We start from the raw sequence: 12,541 nt of genomic DNA, 5'->3' as shown, positions 1-12,541 counted from the left end.
GTAAGATTGCACCTAAATCAACCATTTATCGGATCATCAAGAACTTCAAGGAGAGCGGTTCAATTGTTGTGAATAAAGAATGGTACCAACACATCCTCAGAGAGCAACTTCTCCCAACCATCCAGGAACAGTTTGGTGACGAACAATGCCTTTTCCAGCATGATGGAGCACCTTGCCATAAGGCAAAAGTGATAACTAAGTGGCTCGGGGAACAAAACATCGATATTTTGGGTCCATGGCCAGGAAACTCCCCAGACCTTAACCCCATTGAGAACTTGTGGTCAATCCTCAAGAGGCGGGTGGACAAACAAAAACCCACAAATTCTGACGAACTCCAAGCATTGATTATGCAAGAATGGGCTGCCATCAGTCAGGATGTGGCCCAGAAGTTAATTGACAGCATGTCAGGGCAGATTGCAGAGGTCTTGAAAAAGAAGGGTCAACACTGCAAATATTGACTCTTTGCATCAACTTCATGTAATTGTCAATAAAAGCCTTTGACACGTATGTAATGCTTGTAATTATACTTCAGTATTCCATAGTAACATCTGACAAAAATATCTAAAGACACTGAAGCAGCAAACTTTGTGAAAATGTATATTTGTGTCATTCTCAAAACTTTTGGCCACAACTGTATATACACTACCGTTCAAAAGTTTGGGGTCACTTAGAAATGTCCTTGTTTTTGAAAGAAAAGGCCCTTTTTTTGTCCATTAAAATAACATAAATTTGATCAGAAATACAGTGTAGATATTGTTAATGTTGTAAGTGACTCTTGTAGCTGGAAGTGGATGATTTTTAATGGAATATCTACATAGGCGTACAGAGGCCCATTATCAGCAACCATCACTCCTGTGTTCCAATGCCACGTTCTTTAGACTAGTTAAGTATCTGGAGCATCAGCATTTGTGGGTTTGAATATTCGTCAGTCTATTCTTGTTCTGAGAAATGAAGGCTATTCCATGCGAGAAATTGCCAAGAAACTGAAGATCTGGTACAACGCTGTGTACTACTCCCTTTACAGAACAGCGCAAACTGGCTCTAACCAGAATTGAAAGAGGAGTGGGAAGCCCCGGTGCACAACTGAGCAAGAGGACAAGTACATTAGAGTGTCTAGTTTGAGAAACAGACGCCTCACAAGTCCTCAACTGGCAGCTTCATTAAATAGTACTCGCAAAACACCAGTCTCAACGTCAACAGTGAAGAGCTTGACTCCGGGATGCTGGCCTTCTTATACTTGGCAAAAGATCTCTCTAATAAACAACAAAGGCTTAGTTCATAAAGTTATAAAATTCAGGAAAGATGTGTCTGCTCTGCAATATTTCAGTAGTTGTGGCCTTGCACAGATGGCTCAGAGACTGAATTTGCATTGTCAGTGTATCAGCCTAATCCACATTCTTACCAGGTTACCTGGTTTGCAAATCACTAACAGGCGTTTCCTGAGTTTGATCATAAACATACTATGAGCTCCTTCTGTAAAGAAATGAGTAAATGGATAAATAAATCCATGTTTTAGGCAAATGAGCTTGTGTACCACTGTGGGTCTGGCTTAGTTGATCCCAGCTGCATTTGTCGGTAATCACCGGTGCCTTTTGGATTGGCTCAAAGGCACGCAACAACAACAAAAAAATCCGCCAGCACCCTCTACACTTTGCCTAATCTGCTGTTTCACTGGGATCTTGTTCTTTGCACAAGTGTGAAAGTGAATCTCTGCGGCAGAATGCACAGTGGCACATTAAACTGCGAAGAGTGTCTGCACACTAAAGCCCCAGACATTAAATCTGGGATTTACACCGGAATATAATTCCCTGAGGTGCCTTAAGAGATGTCTTCTTCAATTGAGAGGGATTTGATGCAGAAGTTCTTAGACAGAGCTTCACGTATTTAGTTACCTTCATTTCCTCATTTCAGAAAATCTTGGAATTGAGAAAATCACATATTAGTTTGAACTAGTTTTCTTTCAGATCTTTTAACCACTGTATAATAAACATTACGGTTTTAAATAATGTATTGAATAATATAAACCTGAATCGCACTTATGTTGGGGCAAACAAATGCTCGAAATTGAAGGCTTGTTTAATAAACGCCTATATTTACAGTAGTTTTATTGACAATTTATGGGTGAATGCCTCCCCCTGGTGGATGTACTTGAACCTACCAGTGCAGATATGTTGCATTTTAAAGTGAATTATGTTGCATCATATCTAAATGAAAATCTATTATCGTACACTCCGCATAATAAATTACGTAGGACTACAAATATGCTACGGTGTAAAGAAATGGTCTAATACATAATGTGATATTCTTTGAAAAATTCAACCAAGCGTATTGTTTGTCACTTCAGCGAATCCGTAGCTGTAACTTACGTGTATCTATGTGTGTTCCTGTCAAGATAAAAGTCCTCTCACAAACAGTTGCTTTCCTGTTGCTGACCAGTCACAAACCAACTCTCAAGAATGGCAGGGAAAAAGGCATTAGTAATCCTCTCTAAAGGTGCAGAAGAGATGGAAACAGTTATACCTGTGGACGTAATGCGTAGAGCTGGGGTTAGTAAACTTATCGAGTTAGCTAAATTGGTTGCGCACACCAAACACTGATCTAGTTAAGTTGAGATTGTGCTAACGTTAGCTGGCTGGCTCAATTTTGCTTGCTAAAAGCTGCATTTTAGCTAACTTGTATTTTAGCAGATATTTTATTTACCTAACCACAGTCAAGTTGAAACTGCAGTCCAAGTTCGACATGCATGCAGATCTCTTTTTTTGTTTCTCTAACTAGCAAGGTAGGTAACGTTAGCTACAGCACAGCTATAACAAGCTAACTTTATGTTGTACTTAACTATTATTATCTACCTTAGCTGGCCAAATATAACAGACATGATGAACAACGGCAGTTGTATCCATGGCTAGTTAGCTAATGTATTGCTAGTGTGTTGGCACATTCAAAACATGTAAGGTGAGTAAAAGGCCACTGCAAATGTCAAAGGTGACTGCACTGTACTACTGTAGGATAGGAGGCTGAGTTTTTCAACTGAAAAGTCCCATACTCCTTTTGATTATTGGGAATTTATGATTAAGGGGCAATGTCTGCTGATGGTCATTGAAGTAATTGTGATTTTGTGTGTGTCCACATCCTGCAGATTGCTGTGATGTTGGCAGGGTTGACAGGCAAAGAGCCTGTGCAGTGCAGCAGAGATGTCTACCTTGTTCCTGATGCAAGCCTGGAGGATGCCCGCAAGCAGGTCAGGTCCTGCCTCCACACCCTGCAGCCATATTAGTCCACAGAGCATGCTGCTCTCTGACTGCATAACGTTTACAATGCATTCTGAATCAAATGTTTTCCCACTTTAAAACTTTATTCATTGATTAATGTACAAGGATGATGCATCGGAAATTGGTACTATAAATGTGTTATCTGTGACCTTGTATCTTATGATGCAGGGGCCGTATGATGTGGTTTTTCTGCCAGGGGGAGCTCTCGGTGCCCAGCACCTGTCAGAGGTAGGGATGCCGTTAATGTTTGGCATTCATTGCAAAAACTTTTAGCTGCAGATGAATCTCTCCTGTGTGTCCCTGACATTGGCAATATAATGTTGCAGGTAGATACTGTAACATTTGTCTTTTGGGTGAAAAACAATAAATATATTTTTATGAACTATATTTTTCCTACATTTGAAATATAATTTAATTGGTATGCTGCTCTTGTTTATAAAAACAAGCAAATATACAGTGACTATATGATGCTTAATTCATTTTATGGTTTTAGCCCTTACAACTACAAGCTCTGTGAAAGTTGTTCCACAATAACTTTTAAATTGTTTTTCAGTCATGCTGGAAACATTGACTCATCTATTGTCCTCAATATTTATCAGACTGTCCATTTACTGAAAAGTCAGTGTTATAACACACATTCTATGAGAGTGTAGTGACTCAACTCTCTGTATGTGGCCTCGATTTTCTCTTGTAGTCGCCTGCTGTGAAAGAGGTGTTGAAGGACCAGGAGGACAGGAAAGGGCTGATCGCTGCCATCTGTGCAGGTACTGTTCCTTCTGTGAGAATGTACAAATCCACCTCTAGATTATGTCTCACACACTCCAGGATGTACCTGTGTCAATGACCACAGCTGGGGCAAGATTGCTTACATATAATCTTGAGTTAAATATGTAACCGGTGATTTCTGTCAGACAGGGCGTGCAGTATAAGGCTGTCACCTTTCCATTTATTAGTAAGCAGGAAACCAATACACAATGAGATTATGATAGAACGAGATATTAGTGCCACTGACAAAGCCCACTACCTCTGAGATTTTCTGCCTGCCTGTGCCGATGAAGGGCACTGAAAGGATGTTGTGAATGAGGACAAGACCCATGTGTCAGAGCAGAGTAAAGGGCATCCTAGAAAACATCTTTTCCCACAGGAATATATAATGAACCTGCCAAATGGATGACCAGCAGCAGCGTCACATTGTGCTTAAGTGAAAATAATGCTTTCTATTTCTAATGTGAAAGCGGGTGTGAAAAGTGCTTGACTCAATTACTCCATGTATAGCAGGTAATGTCATAGACCCTCGGGTCTCCCATTTCATACTCTTTGTAAACAAAATCAGTGTTGTGGAAGACCATAAGTTTGTGCATAATAATCATCATCTGAGAGAGAGATGCCTCCCGCTGTCCCAGCCCTGGACAGGCACTCTCTCTGGAGACGGCCGTTTGTCCAGCCTGGTGTCCTCAGGACGGGGCGGAGGCAGGCATGTAACGGGAGGAGCTTGGCTCTACTTAACTGGCAGGCACCCGCTCTGTCTGCCAGAGAGGAGTCTAATCTTTAGACTGCATGGGAAGGCAGCCAAGGACCATGATCAATAGCTTTCTATTTATTAAGTCTGAGGATGAGCTTACTGCAGTGCTAGGACATTGCCAATGTTAATGCAGCAGACACGAACTCCATTATTTTTAGTCTCTGTTTTTCCCCCTTCCTCTAAATATAGTGTGCAGAGGTGGATTGAAACCGTATACACTGTGGTTAATTTTAGATCCTATTTTTATGGTAGTATGATGTCTACTAATGAGTCTGGCTTTTAGTTGTGATGTCACCTCAATGTAACATGCAAACAAAAGTTAAGCTGTATTGATTGTGACACCTCTGGGTTTTTTAGAAGGAATAATTTGACACCTTTTGTTGTCCAGCGAGTGCCATGTCTGTTTTGAACAGTTTGAAATGAATACAGAGAAAGATATTGGTCTAACTCCTATTCCCTCCTCACCTCAGGTCCCACGGCTCTCCTGGCACATGGTATTGCCTACGGCAGCACAGTCACCACCCACCCTGGTGCCAAGGACAAGATGATGACTGGTGGTAAAGCTACACAAACAGCCTGGCTGCCACAGGGCTAAGGTTTAGGTTAGGGTTGCACAGGGTCAGAAACTTTCTGGGAAATTTCCGGAAGTTAAGCCTAGGAATTTGGGGAATTTTGCTTCAATTCATTAAAAAAAGTTAGCTTATAACAGTGAACCTCCCACCAAAAAGGCAATTCTAGGTCTTGTGGCATATTTTGGTTAAACTATCCCCAATTCGATGGAATTGCAATCCTCTGCACGTGCAGTGCACTCTTCCGTCACACGTGCAGTGCACTCTTCCGTCACACGTGCAGTGCACTCTTCCGTCACACGTGCAGTGCACTCTTCCGTCACACGTGCAGTGCACTCTTCCGTCACACGTGCAGTGCACACAACTACACTGTCTGAGCCAAGGACTACATGCTTTCTGGTAAGTTTTGATTACAATACTGGGTGGGGTGAAAATATTTTATGACATACATATTTTTTTTGTTAACTAGTAAATAGTAAACTACAGCGAAGTGTTTTAAATCCTTTCTAACTTGTTAACAATTCCTGCTAGTTAGTTTTTGCTACCATGTGGGTTATAGCTTGCAATTCACCTGTTTCATTTAAAAAAAAAATTCTTATGAAGGAGTTGTTTAAATAACTGCTTAACTATTTATCTGGACATGGAATTGTATTTATTTATTTTTTTTACATTTTTTTCCTGATCTTTACAGGAAAATTCCACGGGCACTATCTGATGTGTGGAGACATTTCACTGCAGCTAATGTAGAAGGAAAATCTGTGTACATTTTGCAAATACTGTGCCAAATCATATGTGAAGAATTCAACAAAGATGCAGAATCATCTGGCCAAGTGCATAAAGTTCCCTCAGCGCTCACAACAAGCAACCTCTGACAAAAGTCCCTCTACTTCTAGTCGAGGTGAAAATGATGAATCCGACACCTTATCGATAGCAACAGCTCATGGTCCTCCTGGAATCAGATTTTTTTTTTTACTCAATGGAGGAACATAGTCAGAGAAATGCTGATGAATGTCTTACTCGAGCTGTGTATGCAACTGGTTCACCTCTGATGCTCACAGGCAATGTGTATTGGAAGAGATTTCTGAATGTTCTTCGCCCAGCATACACCCCTCCAACCAGACATGATTTATCTACTAATTTACTGGATGCAGAGTTCAACAGAGTTCAAGTGAAGGCTAAGCAAATCATAGAGAAAGCAGACTGTATTGCAATCATCTCTGATGGGTGGTCGAATGTTCATGGGCAAGGAATAATTAACTACATCATCTCCACCCTTCAACCAGTATTCTACAAGAGCACAGACACAAGGGACAACAGACACACCATTCTCTACATTGCAGATGAGCTGAAGGCAGTCATCAATGACCTTGGACCACAGAAGGTATTTGCACTGGTGACAGACAATGCTGCGAACATGAAGGCTGCTTGGTCTAAAGTGGAGAAGGCCTACCCTCGCATCACACCCATTGGCTGTGCTGCTCATGCATTATATCTGCTCCTGAAGGACATGGCACTGAAAACAATGGATACACTCTACAAGAGAGCCAAGGAAATGGTTAGGTATGTGAAGGGTCATTAAGTTATAGCAACAATCTACCTCACCAAGCAAAGTGAGAAGAATAAGAGCACCACATTGAAGCTGCCCAGCAACACCCGTTGGGGTGGTGATGTCATCATGTTTGACTACTGCAGGGGAAGGAGTCTCTCCAAGAAATGGCCATATCACAGTTTGCCGATTATGGACAGCCCCATCAAGAGGATCCTCCTGGAAGATGTATTTTGGGAGAGAGTGGTAAGCCTGAAACTCCTGAAACCTATAGCAGTAGCCATTGCATGGATTGAGGGAGACAATGCCATCCTGTCTGATGTTCAGACTCCGTACTGCCCGGCCCACTTCACTGTTGCTCCAAGCAGAGGAAACTGCAGTTCTGAAATGCATCAACAAACATGAAGACTTCTGCCTGAAGCCCATACACGCCACAGTGTACATGTTGGACCCCAAGTATGCTGGCAAGAGCATCCTGTCTGGTGCAAAGATCAACAAGGCCTATGTTGTCATTGCTGTGCCTCGCCACCTTGGCCTGGATGAGGGCAAAGTTCTTGGCAGTCTGGCGAAGTACACTTCCAAGCAAGGGCTTTGGGATGGAGATGCAATATGGCAGTCGTGCCAACATATCTCATCAGCCACCTGGTGGAAGGGACTTTGTGGATCTGAGGCTCTTTCCCCTGTTGCCTCCATGCTCCAAATCCCACCAGCATCAGCCGCCTCAGAGCACAACTGGTCCTTGTTTGGGAACACACACACCAAAGCACGCAGCAGGCTGACCAATACAAGGGTTGAAAAATTGGTGGCCATCTGGGCAAATCTGAAGCTTTTTGAGCTTGACAACAAGCCATCCTCAACAAGGTTGGAAAGTGACAGGGAAGATGAGGCCTCAGAGTCTGATGTTCAAGAGGTGGACATTGAGGAGGTCCAGGGAGAAGACGTGGAAGCCTGAGAGGAAGACAACCAAAGCTTTAGTTTCTAGATGATCATTTTACAGATGCATGTTGAAAACGTTTTTGGGAGATGCGATGGATCATTCAATGTTCCCTTTTGTTCTGTGAAATCATCGCATGTGAAGAGTCAACTCATTTAATTAAAGTAAAATTTGTAACATTGTTTTTATTTTAATTTATATTGGAAACATTTAATAATTTGCAATTGTTTACTTAGAAACAAACCTTTTACCTTGTCTCCATATGATATGGTAAATATATCCAATGCAAAAAAACATCTACATTTAAATGCTATTAATTTTAAATTGCATATATTCCCACAGAATGTTTCTACCTCTGAATATTCCCCAAAATGTACAACCCTAGTTCAGGTTGATTCATCTCTGCATTGTATAGCTACTTCATAGCCACTGTGGTGCTTGTTTGTTAGTTGGATGTTACACAAAATACATGCACATGTAGGAAATCTTCCTGTATGATGACTCAGCAGGCTGTGTGGCAGGAAATGCAGCACAATGAGCAGATCCCAAGTACTACTGAACAGTGGTGACAAACGATTGTGGTCCTTTGTGTCCAGCAGAGGGTGCTGTAACAAGTTTCTTACTTTATGATAGTCATCAATACGAGGTCATTATGCACCAGCATTTGATTAGATTCAATCAGTAAACACCAACATAAATACTTCAAAGAAAGACTGCATATACACAAGTTAAATTACGTAGTAAATGCAAGAAAGTTAAACCAATGAATAACTTGATTTGAACAAGTGGTACTAAATAATTCCCATTTGCAGAGTATTATACAATGGTGTTTCTCTCTCTTCACCACTGTTCCTCTCCACTCCCTAGGCCACTACAAGTATTCTGAGGCTCGAGTCCAGAAGGATGGCCATCTGATTACCAGCCGCGGGCCAGGAACCAGCTTTGAGTTTGCCCTGGCCATTGTTGAGGAGCTCATGGGGGCTGAGGTTGCTGCTACTGTCAAAGCACCCCTGGTTCTGAAAGACTGAGTGGTGTTGAGCCTTTCAAACTAAAGCACTGTCAACTAAAACCCTAAGTACTCTGCACTGTTCATCATGGTACACATGCCAATCATTGTTAACAAAGAATAATGATAATGACAGGATAATGTGCAATGGTAAGAAGATGCATTTTTATTATTCTCTTCCATCCTTCCCTGGGACATGTTGCCCCTGCACTTTAAGCATCAGTGATTTGGGATTGTTATTGCTTTTGTATAGGAAAATCAATGTTAAATTGTATTGATTTAAATATCAAATATATTGCCGTCTTCACTGTCCAAAAGCATTGATGTAGCTTCATCATTAAAGTCATCTGAACCCCCTTCAGACTCTTGGTACAATGACGGTATGTGTATATTTATAACAATGACACTGGAGGTAATATGAGAGTATGCATTCGACACGACAGTCAGAAATAACAAGAGCAGTAGTCACTGCTCTTCGCTTTCGTTAGAATTATCATCAAGCCATCAACAATGAAGCCGCAGCATGAAATCAAAGTTATATTTGTGTTTCATCACACAAATAAATGGCTACCGATCAGGTTATGGCTCAATAATCTTACTGAATCGACAATTCGAAAATTGAATTGGTACAACAGTGCTGCTGGTAATCACGAAGGTTAAGGCTACGTGACGAATTCGACAATACATGTAGACTAAACAACAGATTTGAGAGCTTCACATATGATTTGACTGATTGCAGTAAAATGGATTACGGAAACAGGTGGGCGTGGGAAACCGAGCTGCTAAATTGATTGACAACGAGTATAGCCAATGAAAAGCTTTGTATGGTGGTGTCGTCGCGTAAATAGCCAATGAAGCATCGCCCCAAATAAACAGGAGTGAGTCTGCAGCAGCGCATGGTGAGTGTCAAAGCGGTAAAAACAAGGGGCTGGTGCTTCAGATTGACGAGCAGAGGACTTTTGACAAAACACGAAGGTAAACGCTAACTAATTGACGAGCAGAGGATTTTTGACAAAATACAAAGGTATACGCTAACTACTGTATACGGTATCAAATCACGTTGTCGCTGTGCAATGTCACGAATGTCGTGGTAATGTAGTATGGCACGTCCAAGTTATTGTTCACTCACAGCCATTTGAACTAGCTAACCTCCAGAATACAAGTTCTCAAGCAAATGATTGGGTTAGTTAGCTAGCCAGCCAACGCGATGCTGGATAAACTAGTAGTTGTGTACAATGTAATATTGTTAATTAAACATTGTAAATTGGTATACGAAACATTACTTGTGGTTTGACTGAGGGTGCTTCGCTAGTTAGCTAGCTAGTACAGTAACGTTATGTGCCACCACGACACGCTCTACAAAAAAATACCAGTGCACGAGAGAATGGCATAAGGTTACACAAAACCGCTGTTAATGGATGCCTTTTTGATTTTGTGTCCATACGGTAATCGCAGTCAACTAGTGATTGATTCTTCAAAGCAAACGTGACCGCTCATGAAGCAGAGCCTTGTATGCCATTATGGGCTGTCTTGAGTCGGAACCCAATTCTTCAGATTCACTTTGTAGAATCAATAAAAAAAATTCACCGAGATATTTGTTTTATATTGGATATTCGGTTTTCCCTCGTCAATAGTTATTGAATTAAGCATGACATAATATGGTATATTCTGAATCAGGGATGGATGGAGAACCATACACACCTTAAAAAAAAGTGTCAAAATCATAGGCATTAATATGGAATAGGTCCCCCTTTACTTCTACAACAACCTCCACTCTAATGGGATGGCTGTCCACTCGATGTTGGAACATTGCTATGGGGACTTGCTTCCATTCAGCCACATTAATTAGTGAGGTCAGGCACTGATTTATTTTATTTATATATTTAACTAAGCAAGTCAGTTAAGACATTCTTATTTACAATGATAGCCAAACCCGGACGACGCTGGGCCAATTGTGTGCCGCCCTATGGGACTCACAATCACGGCCGGATGTGATACAGCTGATGTTGGGCGATTAGGCCTGGCTCGCAGTCGACATACCAATTCATCCCAAAGGTGTTTGATTGAGTTGAGTTCAGGGCTCTGTGCAGGTCAGTCAAGTTCTTCCACGCTGACCTCGACAAACCATTTCTGTATGGACCTCGCTTTTTGCACGGGGGCATTGTCATGCTGAAACAGGAAAGGGCTTCCCACAAACTGTTGCCACAAAGTTGGAAGCACAGAATTGTCTAGAATGTCATTGCATGAATTAAATAAAGGTTAAATGTAAAAAAATAAAAATAAAAAAATAAATAAAAAATTGGTAAATTGTGATTCATCACTCCAGAGAACGCTTTTCCAATTGCGGTGAGCGTTACCACTCCAGCCTACGCTTGGCATTGTGCGTGGTGGTCTTAGGTTTGTGTGTGGCTGCTCGACCATGTGCTGATGTTGCTTCCAGGGGCAGTTTGGAATGTTGCTTGGTACATCCGAACATTTTTGGTCCTCCAATAATCTGTATCGGCATTGAAAAGTCATAATTGGTCGACCTCTGAAGTTCCAGTCAAACGTTTGGACACACCTTCCAAGGTTTTTTTTTATTTTTACTATTTTCTACATTGTAAAATAATACTGAAGACATCAAAACTACAAACTAACACATGGAATCATGTAGTAACCACAAAATATAGTTGAGTCTTCAAAGTAGCCACCCTTTGCCTTGATGATAGCTTTGCACACTCTTGGCATTCTCTCTAACAGCTTCATCAGGTAGTCAGCTGGGATGCGTTTCAATTAACAGGTGTGCCTTGTTAAAAGTTAATTTGTAGAATTTATTTCGTTGTTAATGCCTTTGAGCCTATCAGTTGTGTTGTGACAAGGTATGGGTGGTACAAAGAAGAGAGCCCTATTTGGTAAAAGACCAAGTCCATATTATGGTAAGAATAGTTCAAATAAGCAAAGAGAAACAGTCCATTACTTGAAGACATGAAGGTTAGTCAATCTGGAAAATTTCAAGAACTTTGGAAGTTTCTTCAAGTGCAGTCGCAAAAACCATCAAGCTCTATGATGAAACTGGCTCTCATGGGGACCGCCACAGGAAAGGAAGACCCAGATTTCATTAGTTTACTGCACCTCAGATTGCATCCCAAATAAATGCTTCAGAGTTCAAGTAACAGACACATTTCAACTGTTCAGAATGAATCAGGCCTTCGCGGTTGAATTGCTGCAAAGAAACCACTACTAAAGGATACCAATAATAAGAGACTTGCTTGGGCCAAGAAACACGCGCAATGGACATTAGACCGGTGGAAATCTGTCCTTTTGGTCTGATTAATCCAAATCTCAGAATTTTGGTTCCAACTGCTGTCTTTGTAAGTCGCAGAGTAGGTGAACAGATGATCTCTGCATGTGTGGTTCCCACCCTGAACCATCGACAAGGAGTTCTGATGGTGTGGGGGTGCTTTGCTGGAGACACTGTCTGATTGATTTAGAATTGAAGGTACACTTAACCAGCATGGCTACAACAGCATTCTGCAGCGATACGCCATCTCATCTGGTTTGCACTTAGTGGGACTATCATGTGTTTTTCCACAGGACAATGACCCAAAAAACACCTCCAGCCTATGTAAGGGCTATTTGAACAAGAAGGAGGGTGATGGCGTGCTGCATCAGATGACCTAGTCTCCACAATCACCCGACCTCAACCCAATTGAGAT

At 41.5% G+C, this 12,541-nt stretch overlaps 2 protein-coding genes across 4 annotated transcripts in view; both read left to right on the top strand.

The window, feature by feature from the left end:
* The first annotated feature begins 2,351 nt into the window (after positions 1–2,351).
* Positions 2,352–9,221, top strand: LOC115207740 (protein/nucleic acid deglycase DJ-1). The gene is made up of 6 exons (XM_029775183.1): positions 2,352–2,546; positions 3,137–3,238; positions 3,438–3,497; positions 3,964–4,033; positions 5,262–5,348; positions 8,708–9,221. The coding sequence occupies exons 1-6, from the start codon at positions 2,457–2,459 to the stop codon at positions 8,866–8,868; spliced, it is 570 nt and encodes a 189-aa protein (XP_029631043.1). The 5' UTR covers positions 2,352–2,456; the 3' UTR covers positions 8,869–9,221.
* Positions 9,222–9,725: 504 nt separating this feature from the next.
* Positions 9,726–12,541, top strand: part of kcnab2a (potassium voltage-gated channel subfamily A regulatory beta subunit 2a) — a 134,755-nt gene continuing 131,939 nt past the window's right edge. For all 3 annotated transcript variants that reach the window (XM_029775181.1, XM_029775182.1, XM_029775180.1), the window contains exon 1: positions 9,726–9,821. The gene's annotated coding sequence lies outside the window, so the exon portion shown is untranslated. The remainder of the gene's footprint in view (positions 9,822–12,541) is intronic.

This window comes from Salmo trutta, chromosome 14 (genome assembly GCF_901001165.1).
Source record: "Salmo trutta chromosome 14, fSalTru1.1, whole genome shotgun sequence".
Classification (NCBI taxonomy): domain Eukaryota; kingdom Metazoa; phylum Chordata; class Actinopteri; order Salmoniformes; family Salmonidae; genus Salmo; species Salmo trutta.
The sequence above is the reverse complement of the archived record's forward strand: the minus strand, read 5'-3'. Positions and strand labels throughout refer to the sequence as shown.

What these genes read in the sequence shown, in the direction of transcription:
- LOC115207740 (XM_029775183.1), top strand. Translation starts at nt 2,457, where the DNA reads ATGGCAGGGAAAAAGGCATTAGTAATCCTCTCTAAAGGTGCAGAAGAG. An exon ending in TGGAGGATGCCCGCAAGCAG is followed by an intron (nt 3,239 to 3,437) that starts GTCAGGTCCTGC and finishes CTTATGATGCAG; the next exon opens with GGGCCGTATGATGTGGTTTT. An exon ending in GGACAAGATGATGACTGGTG is followed by an intron (nt 5,349 to 8,707) that starts GTAAAGCTACAC and finishes TCCACTCCCTAG; the next exon opens with GCCACTACAAGTATTCTGAG.